The sequence below is a fragment of the Lampris incognitus genome, chromosome 16, assembly GCF_029633865.1.
Source record: "Lampris incognitus isolate fLamInc1 chromosome 16, fLamInc1.hap2, whole genome shotgun sequence".
Taxonomy (NCBI): domain Eukaryota; kingdom Metazoa; phylum Chordata; class Actinopteri; order Lampriformes; family Lampridae; genus Lampris; species Lampris incognitus.
The window spans coordinates 26060438-26088191 of NC_079226.1; the positions used below are offsets into that span (position 1 = coordinate 26060438).

The 27754-nt window shown below is 44.4% G+C and overlaps 1 protein-coding gene across 1 annotated transcript in view; it reads right to left on the reverse strand.

Moving 5' to 3' along the window:
* pacrg (PARK2 co-regulated) overlaps window positions 1-27754 on the reverse strand; it is a 180849-nt gene that overhangs the window by 57703 nt on the left and 95392 nt on the right. The window contains 1 exon segment of the mRNA XM_056296409.1: window positions 9605-9754. Coding sequence (XP_056152384.1) covers window positions 9605-9754 — 150 coding nt within the window.

Consider the following 27754-nt stretch of genomic DNA (forward strand, 5'->3'; position numbering starts at 1 on the left):
GTTCACTTCAAATTGAAGCATTGTCGTGTCAGTGGAGGAGAATGGCAGCCTGCTACCAGGAGTTAAACAGTTGTATTTTTCTCATTGAAAAACGGAGGATTTCAACTCAAACACAGCCCTGGATAGAAGAGAGGCCCCTCTCGTGGGTAGCGGACACATTCTCTGACTCAGGGACCGAGTGCGTTGTCTGAATGAAAGGAGCCCGGAGGGCCCGTGGAGATGCATGTAAAGTACAAGATGTGACCCCAGATTAATGCCTCAGATAAGGCCTGTGTTCAGACCGAGCTGAAAGGGCACAACCCCTGTCTCGGCGCCGGATGGACACAGCGGACTGTGTGAACAGAGCCCCGGGGGGAAATCTGTCCAGTGATGAAATGCTGGTGATATCAAACTGTAGTGCCAACCCTGCAGCACTATCTGTCAGTATATTGATTCACAGCCCTCAGAACTGGAAAGACAGGGACAGAGCCAGGCCACATAACCGGCTGGAACAGACAGAGAGAGAGAGAGCAAGAAATCTGGCATCCTCACCCACACTGAACCTATCCGAGCTGCTCATTGTATGGGAGACAAACTCATTGAAGACACACAGGGGTGTGAATACACTCACACCCATGCAGGGTTGGGAGGGTTACTTTAAAAATGTATTCCGTTACAATTACAAATTACCTGCTAAGAAAATGTATTCAGTAACTTTATCACAATATTAAAGTAATGTAATCTGGTTACTTGCAGTTACTTTTGGATTACCTCAATGCCAAATTTGAAAAAATACAAAAGAAAAGGTATCAATAACATGACTTTTACTTAAGTGCATTTAGTAAGTCAACAAAACAATGTAACCTTAGTTACATTGTTTTGTTGGGGATACCAAGCTTTTAAGCATCAACACATGTAGCAAAAAGGCAGACAGCAACAGACAAGGCTGTTGTAGCTGAATACATAGATTACAGGCACCCACACACACCTCTCTCTTAGGCCTGCTACATGGATTAAGAGTACCCACAGTGTTTTCAATCAACAAAACTGAACTGTCAAAAAGAAGATCCTAAAATAAATTCAGGCAGTAGGCCTATGGATTCCATATTAAAGTATAGGTTATGTCTATACGTGTCCCACATTGTCTCACACAAACACACTATTTGTCCCACATTTGGTTTGTTGGCATCTGGTCGCCCTACATGCAAGCCAGAGTAAAAGAAGGTGCCATAAAGACAAATGTGGGCAGCCCGTCAGTAGGGTTTGCTACCTTTAGCTCAGGAAAATAAGGGACACTTAATCCTATCTCATCTCAGCTCCCATGACCCCCTACCCAGGCCCCATGACCCCCACCTCAATGGAAAAGGCCGCTTTGTTTTTAACAGATTACAATTTCCCTGATGGATGCAGACACAGTGTGGTATTAGCTCAGAATCTGCCAGGGTTGAAAGGTTAAAGTAAAGGGAAATATACTACAGTAGGCTAGACAACTGACTACAGTAGGTAGACCTGTCGGAGTAGTATCTCTAGAAAACAGCCATGAAGCCTACATAATGTTTCACTTAAGTGCTTTATCGGAAAACAAAAGCAACGCACAAAATGAATTCAATGTACTATTGTTTACTTCTCAACAAGATTATATTATTTGACGTAATGATAAATGCATAATTTTAGGACTTAGGCCTTGTGCCCCTGGTACCCCGGGGAAACTGCTCTGGTAAACCATTACAATGTTAAGGTGATGGAGAAAGGTTGTGAGGATACGGAACAACTCACACTCTGTATCGGTTCAGTGAGGAGCACATCAGTTCATTCTCAACTACAGGACGATTCCGTATTTTAAGGGATGGGCGGCAATATAAACAAGCACGAGACCGTCCAGACCCGCGGCGCACCCACCAAGTGTGGAGTCGATCAGATGAACGGTTGTCAAGAAAATCGAAGGACAGACAGACAGAGACATCCATTTCAGTTAAATTATTATTACTGCGATGCATTTTGAAACGTAAACAGATACCATATCAAAGACTAATGAGCGCGCGATTAGAAGTGTTTTTGACACCTGTTACTTGTGCGTCTCACGAAACAGATACGCTTCAATTTTATTAAGTGTATCAATCCACACGACCACCGTGTTTTTTTTTATGTTATCCCGCTGTACATGTGTTTTGAGCTTATCAACCGTATCTACATTGATTGGTCAAGACTCCCAGTCTGTCTGTGAGCTTGCCTTTTTCACAACAGGCAGACTCTCCTCGCTCGCTACGGCAAGCGTGGAAATAAAAATCAGTCAATACGCACAAACACTGTTGGCTTCTTCTCACGGAGCCAACATGAAAATTATTTTGTCTCGGTAAATTTCTGCTGTCAGCCAGCCTGCTGAAGGCAGGTTAGCCGGCTGCTGTCCACCCGGCTCCCCAGGAGCTGCTGCTGACAGACGGGCAGAGACGTCTGGACGCAGACGGCAGAGTCAGCATGGATTGGATGGCAGAACGCACACGCCGCTCACGTCTCGTGTCCCTCTCAGGTTGTCCATGAGTGAGTGAGTGACCACAATTTGCAATGCATAGCTTACGTGGGGAAAAACATTTATTTTATGTTATTTTTAAAATGTAATCCTGAAAAATAATCACCGTTTTTAAAAATTGTATCAGTAATCTGATTAGTGTTTTTTTCTGTAATTGTATTGGAATACAGTTACATAGTTTATCCTGATTACATAACACCCGTCACTGTATTCCATTACTCCCCAAGCATGCACGCATGCTCTCTCTCTCTCTCTCTCTCTCTCTCTCTCTCTCTCTCTCTCTCTCTCTCTCTCTCTCTCTCTCTCTCTCTCTCTCTCTCTCTCTCTCTCTCTCTCTCTCTCTCTCTCTCTCTCTCTCTCTCTCTCTCTCTCTCTCTCACACACACACACACACACACACACACACACACACACACACACACACACACACACACACACGGTCATACAAGATGGTGACATGCTCTGCTGTAGCTGAAGAGATAAGAGGGACACCCAGGCAGGCTCAGTGAGTTTAAGTGCAGGAGAGCTAAAGAGAGTTGAGATGTTGGCACACACTACTAGACAAGACAAGTCCTGCGTCTCCTCTGGTGGAGTCAGCACGACTACAGAGCCTGTCTGTCGGGCTGCTGTCTGGTCTTGAGACAGTCAAAATATGGAGGTGGAAATGGGCCATATTAGATAATAAACAGAACTCACAGAAAGCTTTGAAAATGACATAATGAGGTCAAATAAAAAAGGAGAGGAGGGGAGAAAGAAAAAAAAAGAGGAGAGAGCCGGAGAGAGAGAGTGAGAGGGAGAGAGAGAGACAGAGGGAGAGTATGGGCCCTACAAGAAAACCTTCTATTTGAGGTCTCATCCACCCACTCCCTTAGCCAGGGAGTGGGTGGCACAGGACACGAATTGACAGCGTATCCAGTACCTATTTATTTCATGTATTCTTTTATTTATCAGGGGTAAACCAACATCTCTTACTTGCAGAAAACATACTTATCTTGTAAAATGTTTCTGCAGGTTTAATTCAAGAACTAACACTTGAACTGTAACAACCAAAAATAATGTAGCGGCCAAAGAAACTAGCTTGACGTTTTAAAACACATTTTCCTGCAAAGCTCTTGCAGATGGCTGACTTGTAAGCAGGGTCTTTGGTTAGCTGGTTTGGGAGCAGGACCGTGGCAGCATTGCGGACCCCTCCCTGGTCCAAAGACGTTTCTTTGGGAGAGGTCAGTGGCTTCAAGGGCTGCCAGGTGAAAGGTTGGTGCAAGGTTAATTAATGCTACCAAGAGACAGAGAGATGAGTGGGCGGGCAGGCACACACAGTAGATAGCAGGCAGAGCTAAACTACTCCTGGCAGGGTTCTCCGGCCAACCGCTGAGCCTGAGCTGCAGCAGAGAGACGTGTGCTTCAAAATGGTTTAGGGGATTAATTTGACAGCCAATTTACACAGGAGATGTGCATAAGGCTGCGTGCTAATAAGACAAGCTTTTCTTTTCCTTTGTCTTTCCCCGGTATCGCTCTTCGTTCTCTACTTTTTTTTTCTAGAACCCAGAAAATAGCAACAGATAATGCAAGCGAATTAAAGAAACAAGAGATTCAAATTGGATATTGATTAAGAGACTAAAGGTTTGTGTTCTTTCCTGTTTAAGCCTGCGTTTAAAGAGATTGATTCACAATGCTGCTGCTCACCACACTGACTGTGCGGTGAGTGGTGTTTTTTGGCTTGGCTGAGCCTCTAAGCCCTCAATGGGCCCGCGTCGCACCACATCACGCTAAGCTCTTTGACACTGCCGCACAAAGAGCCCTGCCTATCTGACGCCAATCTCCCCAGGTCCAGTGTCACCAAGGTGTAGGCTTTAAGAGAGAGCGGAGGACACGGTCTTTCTCCTCGACACCCCAACACATTTCAGCCCTGACTGACAGCAGAAAGGAGAAAACTGAGCTTCTTCGTCAAGAGGATGTTTAAGTAAAGGGAGGTGGGAATGTCTTTGTGTATATGTGTGTGTGTGGGGGGGGGGCACATGCGATCTACAAAGAAATGAATGGGTGGAGAACGGGATGCTTTCAGCATGAATTTCACATGCTAACATATTCTTTTATGCACACACAGTCACGCAAACGTGCACATGCACACAAATGTATACATGCATAGAGCACTTGTTTGCATAGGAATGCAGAATTTAGCACTTTTGTAAGATCAAGTGGTCAGCATGACCTGAAAGCGACATCGTATAACCATTTTATCAATTTATTAATATCTGGCATGTGTTCACAACAAATTGAGGTTTTTGGCACTTCAATATAGTGTCACCTAATTCAAGTGGTGTATAAACAAGACTAGCTCAAAACCTAGTATAGTGTATGTTCACATGACATCAGACATGTTTTAAATATGAGGCCGCAGCCATGTTGGAGGACTTACATAATTGAAAATGGCGAGTGACGATGTGAACACGAAACTAATGCTATCGGCATAAGATAAACTCGAAGGAGATGTGAAAAGTCGCTACCAAGAGAAGATAAAAAAGATAGGAATAGATCCACTGCTCATTCCTGCTCAAAAGTTCATCCCTGAATGTCTACCACCAACTGAATCTTGTGACATTCTTTCATATCTTGTTTTGGACACAAGCTTTTACACAAAAAAATCAGTTCAAAGCATTTTGAAGCCTTCAAGCCTACAATCACATGGTTCCTGGATTTATATTAATAGAGTTATTGGTTGTATTATAAACAAGACATACACTCACCGGCCACTTTATTAGGCACACCTGTCCAACTGCTCATTAACGCAAATTTCTAATCAGCCAATCACATGGCAGCAACTCAATGCATTTAGGCATGTAGACATGATCAAGACGATCTGCTGCAGTTCAAACCAAGCATCAGAATGGGGAAGAAAGGTTATTTAAGTGACTTTGAACGTGGCATGGTTGTTGGTGCCAGACGGGCTGGTCTGAGTATTTCAGAAACTGCTGATCTACTGGGATTTTCACGCACAACCATCTCTAGGGTTTACAGAGAATGGTCTGAAAAAGAGAAAATATCCAGTGAGCGGCAGTTCTGTGGGCGAAAATGCCTTGTTGATGCCAGAGGTCAGAGGAGAATGGCCAGACTGGTTCGAGCTGATAGAAAGGCAACAGTAGCTCAAATAACCACTCATTACAACCGAGGTATGCAGAAGAGCATCTCTGAACGCACAACACGTCGAACCTTGAGGCAGATGGGCTACAGCAGCAGAAGACCACACCGGGTGCCACTCCTGTCAGCTAAGAACAGGAAACTGAGGCTACAATTCGCACAGGCTCACCAAAATTGGACAATAGAAGATTGGAAAAACGTTGCCTGGTCTGATGAGTCTTGATTTCTGCTGCGACATTCGGATGGTAGGGTCAGAATTTGGCGTCAACAACATGAAAGCATGGATCCATCCTGCCTTGTATCAACGGTTCAGGCTGGTGGTGGTGGTGTAATGGTGTGGGGGATATTTTCTTGGCACACTTTGGGCCCCTTAGTACCAATTGAGCATCGTGTCAACGCCACAGCCTACCTGAGTATTGTTGCTGACCATGTCCATCCCTTTATGACCACAGTGTTCCCATCTTCTGATGGCTACTTCCAGCAGGATAACGCGCCATGTCATAAAGCTCGAATCATCTCAGACTGGTTTCTTGAACATGACAATGAGTTCACTGTACTCAAATGGCCTCCACAATCACCAGATCTCAATCCAATAGAGCATCTTTGGGATGTGGTGGACCGGGAGATTCGCATCATGGATGTGCAGCCGACAAATCTGCAGCAACTGCGTGATGCTATCATGTCAATATGGACCAAACTCTCTGAGGAATGTTTCCAGTACCTTGTTGAATCTATGCCACGAAGGATTAAGGCAGTTCTGAAGGCAAAAGGGGGTCCAACCCGGAACTAGCAAGGTGTACCTAACAAAGTGGCCAGTGAGTGTATGTTTTGGTTGCGAAAGTTAAGCCATTCTCAACGGATGGATAATCCACTTGTCCAGCTGTGGATCATAACAAGGGAAGATGGTGTAGTTCTTTCTGCCCACTGTACTGGTTGTATGGCCAGTTTGGGCGAATGTTGCTCGCACATAGCAAGTGTCTCGTTTTATGTAGAAGTGTGGATACGACTTAATGGCAAACTATCATGTACTCAAGTGAAATGTACATGGCTTTTGCCTTCATATGTCAAGCACGTTGATTATGCAGAGGTAAATGCCATTCATTTTAAATCTGTGAAAAAAAACTGAAGGAAGATATGGAGCACTCATTAAAGACAATGAACACCAATGAAGCTGCAACTACAGAGAAGAGCTCTAAGAAGGCAACAGAAATTAAAGAGCCAAGTAAAGCTGAACTCAGAGAGTTTTACAGCTCCCCAAATCAATGCAAGGTAAAGCCCGTCTGTCTTTCAGTCATATCACCTTATTCAGAGTCGTTTCTGTCAAAATCAAGAAATGTAAAATTAATCAGAGACCTTTTCAATGAAGAGTTTATGACTCTGGAGTATAACGAGCTTCTCAAGCAGTGCCACAAAGAAGAGCCAAACATCACAGATGAGGAAGTGACAATTGTGGAAAGAGAAACAATTTCACAATCAAAGGGAAGTGGGTTTTATAAACACAGAGCTGAAAGGTTGGTGCATCAAAGTGTTATGCAGCTTGTCATACTGACCCAGCCCTACCGTCTCAGTCACTCTTCAAGACTTTAAGCTAGCCAGATGTTTTTTTAAATTCAGCACAGCAGCTACAGCGCATGGATGTGAGCACGAGGAGGTTGCCATTTCTGAATATGAAAAGTTGATGAAACCTCTGCATAAGAATTCAAGGTTTCAAAATGTGGCACATTTATCAGCAGAAGCTACCCATTTCTCCATGCAACACTAGCCTTCCTTCGTTCCTGTGACTGTTGTGGTGAGGGATGTGGGGAGGTGAAATGCCCTTTTTGTATTGAGGGCATATATTTTCAATCATACATTCAAAAGAAATCTTCATGTTTGGAAAGGGTTAGCTCAAAATATGTATTGAAAAGAAACCACAGCTATTATTGTCAGGTTCGGCAGCAACTTCATACAGTCAATCATTCATATTATCGTTCATAAAGAAAAATGAACAATCAAACATTTTGAACAATCGAATTGTTTATGAACAATCGTTCATAAACAAAATGAAGGCATGTCTGATTACATCGATGACAAGTTTGCTGCTAAAGTGCAATTCGTCCACAGCGTTCTTATCTTCTAGCATGGCCAACAATACATTTTTGGTGAATTTTGGTCACATGTTCGAACACACACTATATGGCTGGAACTTGTATGGTCAATGTTCGAAATTGTGGCCAATTTGTTACATGGTAAGTCAGTGGTAGTGTCTATATAGTGAATTCCTGCATATTAAATGTTCATCTGCAATTTTCTGTAGTGGTCCCAGTAATATTTGTTGTTAAAGTGCATTGAAGTAGGGCGTCCGGGTAGCAAGGTGGTCTATTCTGTTGCCTACCAAAACGCGGATTGCCGGTTTGAATCCCAGTGTTACCTCTGGCTTGGTCGGGCATCCCTACAGACACAATTGGCTGTGTCTGCGGGTGGGAAGCCGAATGTGGGTATGTGTCCTGGTCACTGCACTAGTGCCTCCTCTAGTCAGTCGGGGTGCCTTTTTGGAGGGGAGGGGGAACTTGGGGGAATAGTATGGTCCGCCCATGTGCTATGTCCCCCTGGCGAAACTCCTCACTGTCAGGTGAAAAGAAGTGGCTGGCGACTCCACATGTATCAGAGGAGGCATGTGGTAGTCTGCAGCCCTCCCTGGCTCAGCAGAGGGGGTGGAGCAGTGACCGGGACGGCTCGGAAGAGTGGGGTAATTGGCCAGGTACAACTGGGGAGAAAAGGGGGGGGGGCTACGTTCAAGTAAAAAAAAAAAAGGTTATAAATGCAGTTGCAAGAACAATATTTTCCCGTCACATCTTGGGATGTTTGATTTGAAAGAGAACTTAATTTAATTTTAATTATAACTATTCTTATTATCTGTTAACTCCACTTCCTCTTTCATCTGTTTATATCAGTGGATGTCTCTCATTTTTCTGAGACTCACTCTCTATTGAGTGTTTTGCCAGAGTGATTGTTATTTGGGGGGCTTTTTCTGTGTGCTCTCCTTCATGCCTGCCGGCGCATGGAGAGCTGTTTTCTCTGCTACTCTGCTCTGCTCTGTGCTGGACTGTTACAGTGCATAATCAGATGTGAAAAGAGCAGTAAAATATTTTGTGCTTAGCATTTCAGTAGTATCCATGAGCGGTAGGTAATATATTATGTTCGTTAGCATGTGAAAATTGTGGAAAGAGCTGGAACCACTGCACGATTTATTTTGAGCCAATAGGGAAACTCTCACTTCTGTGTTTACCAATACTGTTGTTGGTCGGCCAACCAATCGTGTAACTTCAGTGACATCATTGGTCACATGATCCGGTGGCCCTATCATGTAACTTTGTCACTCAGTCACTCCAAACATGATCAGTCGTGGACATTCGCGTTTGTAGGGCTGGCCCTCTGGTCAGGTCCAGCCGAAAAATATCTAAAGAAGAAAAAAAACATCTAAAACCCCCCCCTTTCATTTTTATGATGCCTCGTAGCAAGCATAATTTCCTGTGCGTGAATAAATGATCACATCTCGTTCACTAAATTAAATGGAAAAATTACGAAATCTCACTTTAGCAGCAATACAGGCTAAGCACTACACATGGCTCGGCTCACTGGAAGATTCCTTCACTTCACAGGTAAGTAAAGAAGGTGAGCATCTGATTGGTGTATTGCAATTAAACAGGGACTATATGAAGCTACAAGTGGGTTCCACGCTCAAAAGGTATGGGTTTAGGTTAGAGTTAGCATGCATATCGTTGCATTTCTACAACCACTGATAAATGCCCTGGGAAAACTCTGGCAAGATTAGCAACACTGGTAGTAGACAGAAATAATTTATGATACATGGGGACATGTATATGTGATGAACCGGCTTTCAGAAACTCAGAGCTGTGCTGGCACACTATTTGTCCAAAAGTTAACACTCTGAGAAGGTTCGACAGGGCAGTTTGGACTCACTGTTGATGTTCTTGAAGATGTTGAGGATGGGGAGGATCTGTCTGTAGTAGGGCACCAGGGCCTCTCCCACCATGTCTCCAGATAACACCAGATGCTGCAGGACTTTCAGCGTGGTGCAGATCGCCTGACGGTTCCTTGTGTTAAGGGCATCTGGAGGGCAGGACAGGGAAAAGGGCAAAGATCAGGGATGAGGGCTGCGATCAGGGGCCGTATTCATGGAGTATTTTATCATAGCACTAAGAGTACTCCTAAATGGCACTAAAGGTTCTTAGCTAAAATGTCCTTGAAACTGATTCGAGATACAGTTGAGACCAACTTTTAGAGGGGAGCGTGGGGTTGACCCCGTTTGCCATGGATGACATTGTGACTGGGTGACAGGAGGTCTGTGTATCAGTGAATTCTTCAGGGGAAAAAAAAGATCTCTCAGAAATGTGGATTGGATTGGATCCCAACACACTTTGGAAGGGATTCCAACATGGTCAGTACAGTAATCGATTAAAAAGTGTTTGATCGGGTGGATCCACAAAAATGTCCAGCGAAGTGCCGACAGAAAAAAAGCCAATGAAAACAAGACAAATAGAATTCGCACACTTGCTTAAATGCTCCCGGTTAAATCGATTCTGTCGATGTTTCGACCACAACAGTTCTTTGACAAGACGTGAACAACATACAGTAAACTAGACTAACAATGCAATTGCAGGAGGCACAAATCATGTTGCCATTGTCAAATAAAAATGTAAGTGTCACTGATAATATACATGAAATCAAAAATAGAATACTGGCAATAGGCGATGTAGGTTTTTAAATGCAGCCTTTTCATAACGTAGGATGATCATGGCTCATGTGAATAAGTCCGATATATTGCCACGCAAACATAAACTGAACCAAATCCAACACAAGACGGCTTTTGCTTCTTTCATAACTTGACCATGAAAGGAAAGAAATAATCAAAGGTAAATTTGGATCTGTGATCGGCTTCCAGTACAACAGCGGTAGCGGCAGCCATCTGTGGGGCTGTTATGATTTGGTTTTCAGCTACACTTAATGTTCCGCAGATTTAGGAGCCTGTTTTAGTGCTAAAATGCTTCATGAATCACCCTTAGCTAAAAAAACCAACAAAAACTTAGAAGTCTTAAATTTAGGAGTGACATGTCCACTATTTTTTAGGATTTGCTCCTAAATCCCTCAGTTAGGAGTCTACTTTTAGCTTCACGATGTTTCCTGAATAGGACCCCAGGCTCAGGGTCAGGGCTTTAGGCAACTGCTGCAATTTGGAACATTGAAAACTGTCGGAAAAACTAGTTCCCCCCAAATAAATATAATTAAGGAACACACAGCACGGTAGGCCAGATTCTGGCATGGATCAGCGGGTGCAAGTTTACAGGCTGTTTCTTGGCATCAGGCTCAGGAAACATATATGTAGGTGGACGGAAATGGCAATAATTAAACAGTAGCTACATAAACGTAGGTTTACTAGTCACACACAACTGGAGTACATATAAATCCTCACCCCTTTACAGGGAGCTCTCTCTCTCTCTCCCTTGAAAGTATTTCTTTTAATAACCACGATTTGATTTAGACTTGCCTAGTTGTAATCAGAGAATGCACCGGGGAGGCAAGTGTAATTGAGAACCAATCACTGGACAATTCATCCCCCAGCTCTGCTTAACTCCCTAGCCTACTGCTGGAGAAGGAAAAGCAGAGAGACAGTGAAAGAGATGGAGGGGCAAGGAGATAGAGAGAGACAGGGGGGGAGAAGGAGCTCAAGAGACAACAACAGAAAAACTGACACAGAGATAAAGATATGCAACAGACAGTGCAAGGGGTGAGAAAATATCTTTGAATACCGGTTAGGGGAGAAAACAACATTTTTGCGGTGCTGTGCGGTATGTCACTGTCTGTGAGCTTGTGCATGCATGCTGGCAATTTCCCTTAGCGCAAGCTCCGTCTGTCGACAAACACATGTTCCGGCTTTGGGAAAGCAGAACTATTTCTCTCAATAAAACCTGGATTGCTATTTGCCGCATACTTCGTCAAGTATGCATCCACCAGTAATATCATCACGGGTTCCTATCGTGCCGATAAGCACTTACATCAAGAGGAGACCCCCCCCCACCCACCCACCCACACACACACACACACACACACACACAGATTTCAAAGGACAAGTGTAAAAACAAAGAAAATAGTGTGTGGTATAGTGTATGATTGGAAGTGAGACAAAGAGCCTGTGGGTGACAAAAGGGAGGAAAATAAATTGTGTTACCAGGCAAGACAGAGAGAGAGAGAGCGAGAGAGAGAGCAAGAGAGAGAGCAAAAAACAACCTTATACAACAAACAAATCATTATACATATTTAAGACTAAAAATCTCAAACACGGGAAGTTTTAGCTTGGCTGTGAATGAATAAAAAGACAAAGCAAAAAGGGCTTTCTATGCCATGAAGAGATCAATAAACACCGAACAACCAATTAGAAACAGGCTCAGAATATCCAAATCAGTCATCGAACCCATTCCATTATAGGGCAGTGAGGTGTAGGGTACACAAACTCAACAAAGCCTGGATAAAATGGGACAAACATCCCATTGAAATCCTGCATGCAGTACTGGAAAAGCATCCTCCAGGTGCAGAGAAGAGCTCCCGACTCTGCATGCCGAGCCGAATTGGGCCAATATCCTCTAATGTTAAATATTGAAAAACGAGCCCTAAATTTCTGGAATCGTATTAAAACAAGCGACCCACTCTCCTTTTCCTACAAAGCCCTATGCTGCCAGGTGCTAAACCCACAAAAGAGTCCCCTCTGCCTACTTGTCCTGAGGCTGGGTGAACCGTCAACCTCTCAGGTCATTACACCACGACCACCTCAGCTTCAGGACACATGCACTCAGAAAACTAGACCCAACCAAATTATGATGAAAGAAAAAAAAAAGACAGATTATGGACAGAACTAATAAAATCCCAGAACAAAATGGAAACATACTTAGCCTTAAATAGACGGTATACTGTGGCAACCGACATGACCACAGTGTCTGATGCAAAACTGAGGAGAACCCTGACTAACTAGACTACGTGAACACAACCTGGCAGTGGGAGTAGACCAGCAGAGGCAGACCTGGCTGCCCGCAGAGGAGAGCAGTTGTGTTTCCTACTGCGACCAGGCAACAGTAGAGATAGTCTGTCTGTACAGAGCTGTGTTTCCTAACTCACTGCAACCAATATCAAAGTCTTACAGAACAATTTTTTGCAAAAATAATAAAAATATTCCCAGATCTAAGTGATTCGGGAAGAATTCCGGCCCTACTAGGAGAGAGGGGAAACTGCAGTAGACTGGCAGCAAGATATGTAGCAGCTCTGTGAGCCCCCTGTCCCACATTGCAAATAATTAATGTTTATCAATTAACAATTCATTTGTTGTATGTTTATATTGTATGGCCCTCTTAACTACCTTCAATAGCCGCTATTGTTCTCCATGCCTTTTTATTGTTATTGTTTATTTATGTTTATTATGATTGTATAGTTTGTGGTAATATGCTTTGGCAATGTTGTATTCTGTGCAATCATGCCAATACAGCCACTTGAATTGAGAAAGAACCTGCATATGTGACACCTGTGTATTAAATATGTATATGTAATAATTGTAATAATTGGCAAAAACATGTTTTTTGATCACGCCAATAAAGCAATTTGAATTGAGGGCGTCCGAGTAGTGTAGCAGTCTATTCCGTTGCCTACCAACACAGGGATCACTGCTTCGACTCCCTGTGTTACCTCTGTCTGTGGATGGGCAGCCGGATGTGGGTATGTGTCCTAGTCACTACACTAGCGCCTCCTCTGGTCAGTCGGGGTGCTTGTTCAGGGGGGAGGGGGAACTGGGAGGGAATAGTATGATCTTCCCATGCGCTACGTCCCCCTGGCGAAACTCCTTACTGTCAGGTGAAAAGAAGCGGCTGGCGACTCCACGTGTATCGGAGGAGGCATGTGGTAGTCTGCAGCCCTCCCCGGATCGGCAGAAGGGGTAGAGCAGCAACTGGGATGGCTCAGAAGAGTGGGGTATTTGGCCAAGTAAAATTGGGGAGAGAAAGGGGGGGGAATCCCCCCAAAAAAGCAATTTGAATTGAATGTAATTGAGAGAGAGAGCAGGGGTTGGGATGGGGGTGGGGGGGGGTGATGAGAGAGAGTAAAAAAAACTTAAAATAGCTGCATGATGGAATATTAAGGGAGCGGGCATGCTGTGTCACCCACAGCCAAATACAAGGACATGCATTCAACCAACACACAAGAGCATTCACACAGACAAAAGGGACACACACACACACACACACACACACACACACATACACACACACATCAAAAACAGAAAAAAGGTCATCCTCTATCACGAGTACAGGCAGCACTGAGCACAACACAGCTACAGAAAGGTAGACTATAAACACTAGTAGGTCTCAAACTCTGTTGGGCTTATTCCCCAATTTTATGTGACCAAAAAATGTCTTTTCACTTTAAATTTCATGGAAACATGTACATTTACATCACAGAGCAATTGTCAATTTGCTGCACTTCCTGAAGCTTTGCTTAAAACAGCAGCACACAAATTGGGCAAATTTTGTTCATTCTAATAATTATGAGTTGGTTTGATGTGGTTGATTTGACCCCAAACATAAAAGATGTAATTTTATTTGGAAAAATAATAGGAAGGTTAAAGATGGGGACCTCCATATTTCAGTGTCATTTGCCCATAGCCATTGTTCAAAGCATCCATACATCTGCTCCATCTTTAGAGGGAGTAAAGAAACACTGGGTGTTTCTTCAAGAGCCTTTCCTTCTCTTTTTACATTGTGTAAAATTATACAGTATATATGGGAACATGTGTGTGTGTGTGATGATGCTTAACAAGCAAATGTATTTTGCTTTACGTCATCTCTGCATCTTTGCTGCTGTGTCTCCCCAGACCGGCGAGCACAGTGATATCTGCCTTCGCCCAGATAAGGTATGATGAGGAATGACGGGAAATTCTAACCTACACAACAAACAATACAACTCTAATTACAAACCAACGCAAACCATTTTCCTTGCTGTGACATTTTGGACCATGGGACTGTTCAATTATTCATGGACATTCTCGCCTCAATGAAAAAAAAAGGGAGGGGGTGGGGGGGGAAGGGTGTGGGAAGATATTGGCAGAGTTGGATGCATTAACACCAGTGCTAAAACCTGCGTCAGGACAAATCTGAATAAAGTAATCTTCTATCCATGCAAGGGCCTGTTCCATATTCAGTGTGAAAGTAAAACAACGGCGACCTTGTATTCCGTTCTCAGTGAAATGTCAGACGCACGATGACATGGTGGAGAGTTTAGCAGTGAATTGCTCCCACTCTGTATAAATATACTTTTCAGATCAAAAGGTGATGTGCCCGGCAAGAGGCATCACTGAGAAGCTTCCCATAATGAGAGTCTCATTTTGGTTCGAGGCAGAACAAATATTATGCCGATCCACCCAGGCTCACCAGAGGCATGCCCCGGAATCTTCCCCAAATCTAATCTGTAGCATATCTCCAGCATTTTACTGTTATTTCTCTTTCCGTATACGTCATGAGGGTAGTGTCAGGGTGAGAACATCCTAATTTCTGCTCTTTATGCTTTCAAAAATAACTGCAGTGCATAACGAAAGATTTGCAATATTCTTCCTGCACATTCAGTCCATACCCAAGCGATAAGGGTTTCATAATGGATTGCATCCACATACAGTATGAATCGCATGGCACCAAAGCTTAACACTAAAATGTGTTGGTTTTTGTTTACTTATCCCTGCAATCCTTCCTACTTTACTTTTGGGTAAAGGGATGTGGAAGTGGAACGACCTCCTGGTTTTTTGCAACTGAAGAGGAGGCCTATAGTGTGATGTCAAGTAGAGTCTTCTTCATTATGTATTCCGACTGGGTGACCTGGAGTCATCATCAAAATTCACCAGGGCCTGACGTGACTCAGTCGCTCTGCAGATAAGACCCCGCCAGACACTGAAGATGTATTAACGTCAGAGAATATGAATATATATATATATATATATATATATATATATATATATATATATATATATATATATATATATATATATATATTTACCGTTTACGATTGTGAACGTCTTTTTACCTTCTTCTTTCTTCCATCCCTCCTTCTTTCAGCTCCATAGAAAAGTAATTAATCTGCAACAGAGACACGGACTGGCGGCTTTGCCTTGCGGAAGGCTAAACGGGCCTGGTTTTTAATAAACCAAGCTAATAAGAAATAGCCCATTTAAAATTCCATTATCAGTGCAAGGTGTGTGTTTTCATGAGGAGCACAGCCAACACCTTTAGTCTGGCTTCCCAAAGGCAAAGCGCCAAAACTGCTGAGGGCTTAAGAATTGCAAACCACTATGTGAGAGAATTAAGCCAATTACTATGCAGAATGTCAAGTTATGTGTGTGGGGGGGGGTTGTATATATTTTTTTTCTTCCTACAAATAGGAATGTCCCTAACTGACTGCCTAACTGACTAACTAGTTTGACATGATTGGGTCGCTGGATCAGGCCACCAATGGTAAAAACACGGACGTTGGAGTTTGCTCTTTCAAAATGAATCGGCACAGCATGCTAACTAACGGAACATTAGATTATTATGTCGCTGCTCGTGGGTACTACTGAAATGCTAAGAAGGGAATATTTTGCTGCTCTTTCCACATTTGGCTACGCACCGCAACAGTCCAGCATAGGGCAGAATAGGAGAGAAAACAGCTCTTCATGTGCACAAAGGCATGAGGAAGAGCACACAGTTAAAGCCTCCAAAATAATCCCTCTGACAAAACACTCAGGTGAATTCACAGAGAATGGATTGTGGGCCCTGATAGCACCATGAATTGAGCATCACTTGCAGTCGCTGTCTGTCCCGTCTCAAGGTCCGATTCACAAAAGATATTGCGCTAATGACATTACGGCACAAACACGCCCATGAAGTTTTGCAGCTGAGTGCAATTTGTCCTTGTTTTGCGTCTGATTACAATTATCCATGTGGCAAAGTATAAATGGTGGCTCGCTTTGCGCCAAGAACATGGTAGGCAGGTTCAATGTCATCCTTGATGTCACCAGGTAGAGCAAGAACTGTTTGAAATGGCAACCTGTATCTGTGAATGATTTCGATCTCAGTTAAATCAAAAAGTGATGTTCTCTTTCGAAATATCTGCTCACGGGCACGCCTGGCATGACGATGCCTTCACCTGGCTACAGTCACTGCTGCCACGATCACTGGAAAGTCTGGGTGTCAGTTACCACCAACTCTCTGAAGACGCTGATCATTTTCACTCTAACTGCGTGTGGCTATCTGCACTGGTGTTTGTGAAATGGACTTTTTTTGCAATGAGGTTCATTTTTAGCAAAAGGGGCCAATTTTGTGCCAAATATATGCATATTATCTCATTTAAATATATGCAAATAGAACCGGAGCACCGAGACGCTAGTTGCTTGGCAGCACAGTTAGGGGTGCATTTCACCGTTTACAGGTTAAGTTCTCTTTCAAATCAAACATCCCAAGATATGATTGGAAAGTATTGTGGCGAGCCGGCGTGGAAGAATGAGTCGAGAGGCAAAGATCTCTCTTATAAATGGCAGCTCCCCTCCCGGTGCCATACACTGCATGACCCCGGGAGTGCTCTTTTATTTACACACCGGCCAGATCTATAACACAACAATTTACCCCCCCCCCCGAGGTCGCAACTGACATCAGTCTAAGTCATGGTCCTAAGGTCAGTCAGTCAGTCAGTCCTCTACTCAGTCTAAGTAAACCCTCAAACAACAACACATCCCAAAATGAGCCAAACATTTGAACACATAAATTATGAGCCCCTGCACTCCCCCAGTGCAGAAATGCCAACAGTCAGAGTGACCACCTCCTCTGGTCGCTACATAGCCCCTACCTGAGGGGTCAGTCATCCTCGACTACCCCATCACCCAGTACATAGTCCCTCAAATGTCCAGGGTGTTGTTGCTGGCGAAGAGGCTGCCTGGGGCTCACAGGAAGTGCAACTGGGGGATAAGCACATTGATCAGCGCATGGGGTGCTACTGTTGCTGCAATAACAGGCATTGCAAGGAGGCGGTATGGGGAGAGTCTGTCCTGGTGCAGCACCATCATGTGCCCATGGCCGGGCATGCACACCTGGTACACCACCTCAGACGGCCAGCCCATGACCTTGCTGGGGCCCTGCCAATGGCTGCAAAGCTTGGGGGAGATTCCCTTCTTGTGAACGGAACAATACAACCATACCTTGTCCCTTTGAATGAAGGCCTGCCCATAGCATCGTGTGTTATAGGCCCTCTTCTGCCATACTACCGAGCCGGCCTGGTCCCGGTGGTTGTAGGAGTCGCAGCAGTGAATGTGTAGCTCCACGTCTCGTTGACAACCAGGCCAGTAGAACCACCCCCTGAGGCGGTGGAAGGTCTTGGCGTTCCCATAGTGCCCCACCCCCACCAAACCATGGACCATCTGGAGAACCTGGGGACGGAGCACACGGGCACCAATAGCTGTAGGAGGTCGCGCTCTCATCCAGGAGCTTGCCAGCTCCGGTACGCCAATCCATCGTGGAGCTCGATGTTGCTTCATTGAGAGTGATAGGCCTTTACCTCGGGCACCAGCGCTGACATCTCTGTCCACTTGGGGCACCACCCAATTGCCAGCCAGCCTCTCACCAGCGCCAGGGCCACATCTGCCTCCTGCTGCTGCCTCATTTGCTGCGTGGTCAACGGGAACCACCTCTCCTCATTGCTGGCGGTGTGGACAGCCACCACCATCGGCATCATCTGGCATCATCTGTTCCTCCTGCTGCTGGCAGCAGCGGCACTGCATTGCCGCACTGGAACTCTGTGCCTAATGAGCGGCGGCTGCTCGGCGACTGGCTCACCGGTCCCTGAGCCTGCTCCTCCCCCAGCCAGATCTCAGCACCATGGTCTTTGTGCTGAGGGTGAGGGTTGCCTCTGAAACGTTAACACGGGCTCCCCAGCGGGTCACAAGGTCCAGGCTGATGATGCATGGGTCTTAGATGTTAGTGAACCAGAAATCATGTGCCAGCTCCTGGTCTCCAGCCTGGACTGGCAGTAACTTCTTCCCTCTCATACTAGCCTTTTCTCCTGTCACCGTCATCAACTGGGTGTTGGTTGGTGACCATGCCACCAAGAGTGGGCCGGTGGTGCCTGGGAGGATGCCAAGTTGCACTGTCGAGTTTGCAGTCCAGACACAATCCTTTGGTGTGACCTAGGCGGCAACCAGTGTGCATCGGCCTGGAAGGGGGGGGGGGGGGCTGGAGACTTGAGTGGCGGTCCCCTCAATAGGCCTCTCTGCCGTTATTTCCCCACTGGCTGGGTGACTCTGGCTTTCAGGCCGGTGCTAGGCAGTTTCAGGCTATGTGACCATGCTCGTCACACCGGTAACAGTGGTCAGTCGGCCGGGGTGGATGTCACCTAAATGTTGGGAGGTCATCACCAGAACTGCTGTGGTGGAAGCCAAACTTGATAGATCTCTTCTACCTCTTCTTCTTCATTATAGTCTACCAACCTGACGTGAGGTTGGACAGCAGGGACGTTCTGCTTGATAAGCCGTGTAGAGAGTACCACCTCGTCCCGTTCAGCTTTGCAAAGAGCCTTGCGGAGGGATTGGGGCATGGTGAAGAGAAAATGCTAGCACAACCGCTCTTGCATGAAAGCATGGAAGGCCAGCTCCTCTTGGGTGGCTGCACTGAACTGCAGGTAACCAGCAACCATGTCGGGCATGCAGCTGCACATTTGCGGCAAAGGTACCCAGGCTCTCTCCCTTTTGGTGGTGGCAGCTGGTTAGCTGCTCCCTGTTTTGGTCAGTGAAGAGTCATTGTCCAAATCGCCTCTCTAGCACCATGGTCAGGACCTGGAGGTCCCGCTGTTCCACTGGGGCTAGGTCGAGGAGCACCGGCAAAGCCTTTCCCTCCAATACCAGAGCCAGGTGGATGGCAGCTTCTTTGTTGCTCTATCTGCTGTGCCATGCCACTAATTGGACTTGCGAGAGGTATGGCTCTAGCTGTGTCATCCTGTTGTACTTGGGCAGCTTGGCTGGTGTTCTATGCATAGCATCCCTCTCGGCCCCTGAGGGGCAGTCGGTGGCGGCGGGCAGCAGGTGTTCCTCCGTATTGGCCCTCCTGGCCTCTAGGGAGTGGTGGGGCCGCGGTGCACTGGAGCCATGGGCTGGAAAACTTCCATCTCTGGCAAGCTCAGTTTTTTGCCTCGCCAGGTTTTCCGAGCGCCAACAGGTCTGCTCAATGTCCCACTCTAGTCTCTGGCTCTCCCTCTCCATTCTTCAGTGAAATCCCACTTCTGATACTAATGTGGTGAGCCGGCATGGAAGAATGAGTTGAGAGGCAGAGATCTCTTTTCAATGGCAGCTCCCGTGTCCCATACACCGCATGACCCAGGGAGCGCTCTTTTATTTACACACCGGCCAGAATTAAAACATAACGACCCCCCCCAAGGTCGCAACTGACGTCAGTCTAAGTCACGTTCCTAAGGTCAGTCAGTCAGTCCTCTATCCAGTCTGAGCCAAACCCTCAAACAACACTTCCCAACATGAACCAAACAATTGAACACATAAATTATAACCATTTCAAACAGAAAATTAACAGTCCCATGAGCGCCCCCACCCCCCAGCACAGAGCTGCAAACAGTCAGAGCAACTGCCTCCTCTGGTCACGACAATGTTCTTGCAACTCCATTTATAGCCTTTTTTTTAAAACTTGAACATAGCTTAACCACGTCAAAAAATACAAAACACACTTATTTCTGCTATAACAATACTTTTAATTAGCTAGCCATAACAGCAGGCTTAACAGTGTAATATTCCAGCATTTTTCTGACAAAGAAATCACAAATCACTCAGAAATACAATTATTATTTTTACCAACTACCCATACAGGAAAGAATAAAAAATAAATGAACGAACTGTAATAAACAGAACAAACGCAATTATAACAGCAGCACAGCTGGGGGTCTTTTGCATTTTGTCTTCCCTTTAATGGCCAAGGCGGACTGAAGCATGATGTCACTGCTGTGAGTGAACGGGATGTCACGCACCCAAGCTGAGATGGTATATATTTCCACACTTTAAAAGTGCAATCTAAAAATTATAAATATAGTACAAGACTGTGCCTACAAAATGTATTTTTTTTCAGTTCACCTTTATCAATAGGCTACATTTAACAATAAAAAAGTAAAAAATAAAAGTAAAAAAAAAACAACTAATATCCAAATCCTAAAATTGAAAACTGAATACCTACCCAACAAATGGATCGCTGAATATTCGGGTCCAGCCCTACTATAGACACTACCACTGACAATCCCTGTAACAAATTGGCCACATTTTTATGCATTAACCATACACAGTCCAGCCATATGCTAGGTTTTGACCTAGTCTTGTTGACAGATGGCTAAAGGGCATCTGGCTTTCCAGTTAGGAACTTGTTCAAACTGGCCTTCACTTCGGCCTGTTCCTGAAAGATGCTAACAATACATATACCCACTGGGGTTAAGAACACCTAGGGTTATGCTGTGAGATGGCATATTGCATGGCGTAAAAAATAATTAAATTCAGCTGACTTACTTAAATCAAGACGGGAATTAATGGAAAATTATGCAAAAGATGGAAATCTGGGTTAGATAATATTTAAACATAAACACAGAAAAGACTGGTACAGGTGTAAGCAAGAGTTTATTTATATAGCACCTGTTAAAATAAAGTTACAAAGTGCTGCACAAGATACAGATACAGAAAAATAAACAACATACATATACATTTATATACAGAAAAGTATAAATTACAGCGCCTTTACAGGGAAGGCAAGTTGATAGAGATGGGTTTTGAGAAGTTTTTTAAAGCTGTTTACAGACTCAGCTGATCTAACAGAAGGGGGGGGGGTGGCTGTTCAAGAGGGAAGGGGCCCTGACAGCAAAAGCACAGTCACCAAGGGTGACTGTGCTTTTGGCCTGGAGGTGGAGTAACTTTAGGCAATCTTTGATAGTTGATAGTTGATTAGTTGATGATAGTTGCAACTGAACTAGCCAACCAGATTGTCTAGAGGTAACATGTAAAGTGAGAAAAGGATGGGACCAAGGGTTGAACCCTGCAGAACTCTACAGAGTATAGGGGCAGTTGAGGACACAAAGTTGTCTATGACAACCTGAAACTTAATTTCTCATCCTGTGTCTAACTGCATTAGACAGACAGGACGAGAGCCAAGTGAGAGCAGAGCCTAAGATACCAGCGCAGTTATTTAAACATTCAACCATCCATCCATTACCTTAACCGCTTATCCTGCTCTCAGGGTCGCGGGGATGCTGGAGCCTATTTCAGTAGTCATTGGGTGGTGGGCAGGGAGACACCCTGGACAGGCCGCCAGGCCATCACATTCAACCAAGATGGAGTGATCAATAGTATCAAAAGCAGCAGTTAAGTCAAGCAGGACCAGGATAGATTGTTCGCCATTGTCAGCTGGCATGAAGATGTCATTTGTCACTCTTAGTGCTGTTTCTGTACTATGTTGGCGGCAAAAGCCGCATTAGAATTTATTGAAAACATTATGTCCTTTAACAACCTGAAGGAGCTGCTGTGCAACGATTTTTTTTCAAGAATTTTGGAGATGAATTGTAATTTCAAAATAGGTTTGTAGTTATTTGGTTGGGTTGGATTAAGGGAAGGTTTTTTTTTTAAAAATAGGTGGGCACTTGCCATCTTAAAACCATCAAGAACATAGCCAGAGATGAGAGAATGATTAATAATGGAGAGCAATCTAGGGCCCGGGGTAGGTAAGACCGCTATGAGGAATATGAAGGGGATTACATCCAAAGGACATCATACATGTATCATGCACACGTTTGATCTTAAATTGTGTGTGCGAACAATTGAAGAACTTTTATGGCATTCATCAATACATGCGTACTTCCCACTTGTTCTTAGGTAGGATCAGAATTCAAGAGTGCTCTAGGCCACACCTAAGCCATTATGCACAAAAGCCAACTTGAGTTTTGTGCTGTGAAATATTAATAATGATAATGGAAAAATAGAATAGAATAGAATAGAATAGAATAGATTACACTGTCATTTGTACATACAGACAATGAAATTCACTCTCTGCACTTAACCAATCCTAGCTATGTAGCTAGGAGCAGTGGGCAGCTGTCATGCAGCACCCAGGGACCAACCCGTTATTTCTTCCAATTGCCTTAGTCAGGGGCACAGACAGGCATATCAACCCTAACATGCATGTCTTTTTGATGGTGGGAGGAAACCAGAGTGCCCAGAGGAGACCCACACAGACACGCGGAGAACATGCAAACTCCACACAGAAAGGACCTGGGATGGCCTGGGGTTTGAATCAAGGACCTTCTTGCTGTGAGGCAACAGTGCTAACCACTGGACCACCACGGTGCAACAGAACATAATTGCTCCGTGATCCACACATATCGCCCCCATGGTTCGGCACACATGCGATCCGTGGATTAATTGCAAAATTTTAACCATCATAGCGAAATACAGTTTTACTGTTGCTGTTACTTTTTAAAGTAATAATTCCCTATATTTTGATACAGCTTTGCAGTGAAAACATAGGCATGAAAGATGCATGCAGTGTTTTACTCTGAAGTGCAATGATTGGTTGATAATACAAAAAAAGCCATTGTGTGTTCACGTGAAGAGGGCATACTGAATCCCAATGAATCAATCAGGGATGCTCACGTTGCAAAAAGCGCAGTGACAGCTATGGCTAGCGGAGGAGTGTCAAGAGAAGGAAGTTCAAGAGAACCTGAAAAGCCCCACCCCCCTCCTGCATCATTTAAAGGAAGAATATATGACGTGTCATACTGCACTTTAATTTAACAATTGAGTATTGAATATTTTATATATTTTAAGATTTTATTTAAACATTGGACATCTTGAATGTTGTTTTCATTTATGACCATGGGCAAAAGTTCCTTGCTTTAAGTGTTTTACAGAATAAAAGGAAAGCAGTTATATTTGTCCCCCTATTTTTCTTTTTCTTTCTTTTGTCTGCCCATTACCTGTCAAATTGCAGTGGCTAGCTGGTTTGTGGATTGCACAAGGTATTTATGTCTGCTGCCCTTATAGAGTTTTATTGGGGAGTTTCCTTATGCTAATTGCAAAATGTCTGGCACATGCACCCAATTTAAGATCAAACACAATTCACCAACACACTCAGGCGGGTAAGAGCAAAATTGGCTGGTGCGCACGTTTCATGAATCCCACATAGGATTTTCTTGTTTTCCTCTTATAGATATTATTATTTCTTCATATTTCAACTTCCGGTGTGGGAAAATGGCGGTGCTAATTCACGTTTGCAGCAGCCTCACCCAGTACCAGTGTGGGAAGGTGGTGGCACGAACTTACGTTTGCAGCAGCCTCACCCAGTAACGTCCATGCAGTGTCTTTGTCCACGTCTACGTTTGTGTCTTCGTTTGATGGCTGGGAGAGCTGGCGCTGGATCAGCTTGGTCTGCTGTGGCCCAGGAATCATGGCCCTGCTTGGAGCTGCACCCGAAGAGGAAACCGAGGGCAGTCTGACAGGATGTGGAAGTGGGGCAGGCTAAGCTAACTGATAGCCCATGCAGACCGGCAGTTCCAATAGCACCCGAGGGCGGTCTGGCGGCAGCCTCACCTAGCGTTGACTGTGTTTTTGGTGTCGTCATGTGGAGTGTGGGGAGGTGTGTCGAAGGTGTCTGGCTGGGAGAGCTGGCATTGGATTGGCTGGGGGGGCCTGGTCTGCTGCATCCGGTGGGCCCAGAGACCACGGTCCTGCCTGAAGCTGTGCACGAGAAGGAAACACCACGGGCAGTCTGACAGGACGTGGAAGTGGGGCAAGCTAAGCTAACTGCTAACCCATGCAGACTGGTAGTTCCGACAGTCATCCTGGTGTTCGCTCTCTTGGACAGTGATTTTTTTTAATATATATATATATGTTTTTGTAGGTTTTTTTTTTTTTTGTAGTTTGGATATATGTGTTCTTGTAGTTTGGATATGTGTTTCTGTCTTTGTGTTGCGCTGCTGTGGGCTGGGGAAAATGATATTTCATTTCATTTTGTACACAAGTGCATGAAATGAAATGACAAATAAATGTTCCTGATTCCTGATTCCAGATCCCTGATTATTGCTTTGTGCAAGAACAAATATGAGAAAAAAAAGAAAACATTCATGCATGAGCCCCATTCACTGCAAATGAAGGAATTGATACAGATATTCTTTAGCAGTTCACAGGTAAATAATAGTCAATTCTGTTCAGAAGTACTTAAGCTGCTACTGACAGACGGCAAACCTTAAGCTGACTTACACGGCTATTAGCATACGTGAGGTCAGTCAGGGTAGCTGGCTTAATTAGTTTACTGAATTTGTGTAGCAGAAATTGGGATTTGGGTACGTTTCATTTGTCACGTTTTGAAACATTTTATGTTCCTTGTCTTACCTTTGCTCGGTTTTATTTTTGGCCATAGAAGTTATAAATTATGTTTTGGATTTAATTTTGTCACTATAGACATCTGATGTTTATCATCAGATGGTCACAGTGATGCAACTTTTTCTGTAGCTCCTGTTCTGCCAGTTGCTGAGCTGATAGCATTTTAGCTAACCTAGTATCAAACTGGAATTTGTTTTTACTGATTGTCACATTTGGCTACATGTTTTTTATATATTCTATTGGATATTTACAAGATATTTTCAAGGGTAGTTGAGAGCCCATTAAGCATCATTAAATCCCCCCAGTATTTCTGGCCGTTCAACTTAAAGGACATTGGACACCTCTTTTCTATGCACTGGAAAATGCTCTGTTTGTGCACTCAAGGCAATTGGTAAATCATCATGTTGGAGGGATTACAGATAGCATCTGTGTATAATAGAATGTTAGTTTCTTTCATGTTGTTGGTGTGTTCACACCTCACATCAACAGTATTAAGTTTTCTATGCGTAGGAGTGAGCTTTGTGGTCATTTTAGATTAGTTTGACTGCTGCTGGGTGTTGGCTGGGTTGTATTGTTTTTCTGCCAATATGCCTGTCATCAAAAGTTTTATCATCCTCATTTTTTGTCGATAGTTTAGAAATACTTTGTGCCTTGAGGATGTTGTTGCTGAGACCTCTGATTTAAAGTCTGACGGCATTCTCGATTAATATCTATTGAATGAAGGCATGTTTGCAACAAATGTGTGTTCTGTGTATTAATGTGATGCAAGGATATGTATAGAGTGCAGGAATGTTCTTGCCACATTGCAGTAGTACAATATCAAAGGGTTGTCATGTTGTCCTCTAGGGGTGGGATGATTCACAAATCTCACGGCTCGATACGTCTCGTGATTCAGGGCTGACGACTTCGATTCAATACGATACAGTGGATGCCTTGGTAAGCAAGAGACAAAACACCACTGCAGTTCTCTATTTTTCATTTATTTTATGACCGCGCGTAATTTGCGCATCATATCACTATTTATGACGTGAGTCGTTTGTGTCATTTCCTTCACAACGTTCAGTTCTTTTTTTTACATTTCACATTTTATAGGCCTTGTTATGTTTGTTAGATTAGTAATATGTGTTTTCCGTTTTGTTTTTTGGGTATTATTTCCAACATGTCTGGGTACAGCCGGCGTTTCAGACACACCATGACTACCACCAAGACATTGCAGTATTTACAGGCGTTGGACAGTGGCAATTTTAAATTGTTTGAAAAATAGTATTAAAGCTGTTAAAATGTTAATTTTGGTGTCAGTCATTTCTTAACAGACATTCTAACATATGTAATGCATTAATATCTCAAATGGGTATTTATTTATCTTGACATAATATAGAATTTAAAAATCGGCAGTCATTTTCACCGCCCATGGTCATTTTAGGTAGGATTGAAATCCCGGTCGTTCTAGTGTTAACACACGAACTTGCAAAATGGGGGATGTATTGAATAGTGACGACTGTATCGAATGATTCAGAATTCGATCCAGTATTGTCCCACCCCTATTGTCCTCATAATATATGTGTGTGTGTGTGTGTGTGTGTGTGTGTGTGTGTGTGTGTGTGTGTGTGTGTAGGCGGCAAGGTGACGCAGTGGTGAGCGCGGTCACCTCACAGCAAGAAGGTCTTGGGTTCGAGCCCCGGGGTAGACCAACCTTTGTGGGTCATCCCAGGTCATCCTCTGTGTGGAGTTTGCATGTTCTCCCCGTGTCTGCTTGGGTTTCCGCCGGGGGCTCCGGTTTCCTCCCACAGTCCAAAGACATGTAAGTTAGGTGAATTGGCCGTACTAAATTGTTCCTAGGAATGAATGTGTGTGTGTGGGCCCTGTGATGGCCTGGTGGCCTGTCCAGGGTGTCTCCCCGCCTGCCGCCCAATGACATATATATATATATGTCCTGGGTAAGACGCTAAACTGCAACCGCAGGCTGTAGAGGGGTAGCACCTTACCTCAGCAAGGGCCCTTTGGCTAAGGACAACATCCCTACTGATAGATTTGGTCCTCCTGCATGCCTGTATTGTATGTCCCTTGGTGCCCAGTCTAGCCAACACATTGGGATAAGAGAAGGGAACTCTGATTTCAAATCCACCTGCTGCCTTGTGGGTTGATGCCTCTTTAGGCAAAGGCTAGGAGAAGGAAACTCTGAATTCAAATCCCCAGGCACAGTCTACCCAGCTGTCAGTACCTGGAAAGGGTAAACCATGGCGGCTCTGCTCAGTCAGCTCGGCAGCGGTTCCGGCAACCGGCAGCTCTATTTGTCAACTCGGCAGCAGTTCTGGCAAAAAGCAACAGGATTCTTCTGTGGCCGTCTCAACTACACTGTAACACCAAACAACAGAAAATCTTGCCAAGGGACACTATAGAACACCAAATAATGTCGTCATCTAGGGTGCAGCCTCACATTTGAATATGGAGATAGTGAATCATTATACTATCTTTGTATTAACTTGTGTTTTACTCGTTTCGGGTGAAGGAGTGTATATATATATAGCCATCCATCCCTTATCTGAACCACTTATCCTGCTTTCGGGGTTGCTGGAGCCTGTTCCAGCAGTCATTGGGCGGCAGGCGGGGAGACACCCTGGACAGGCCGCCAGGCCATCACAGGGCCC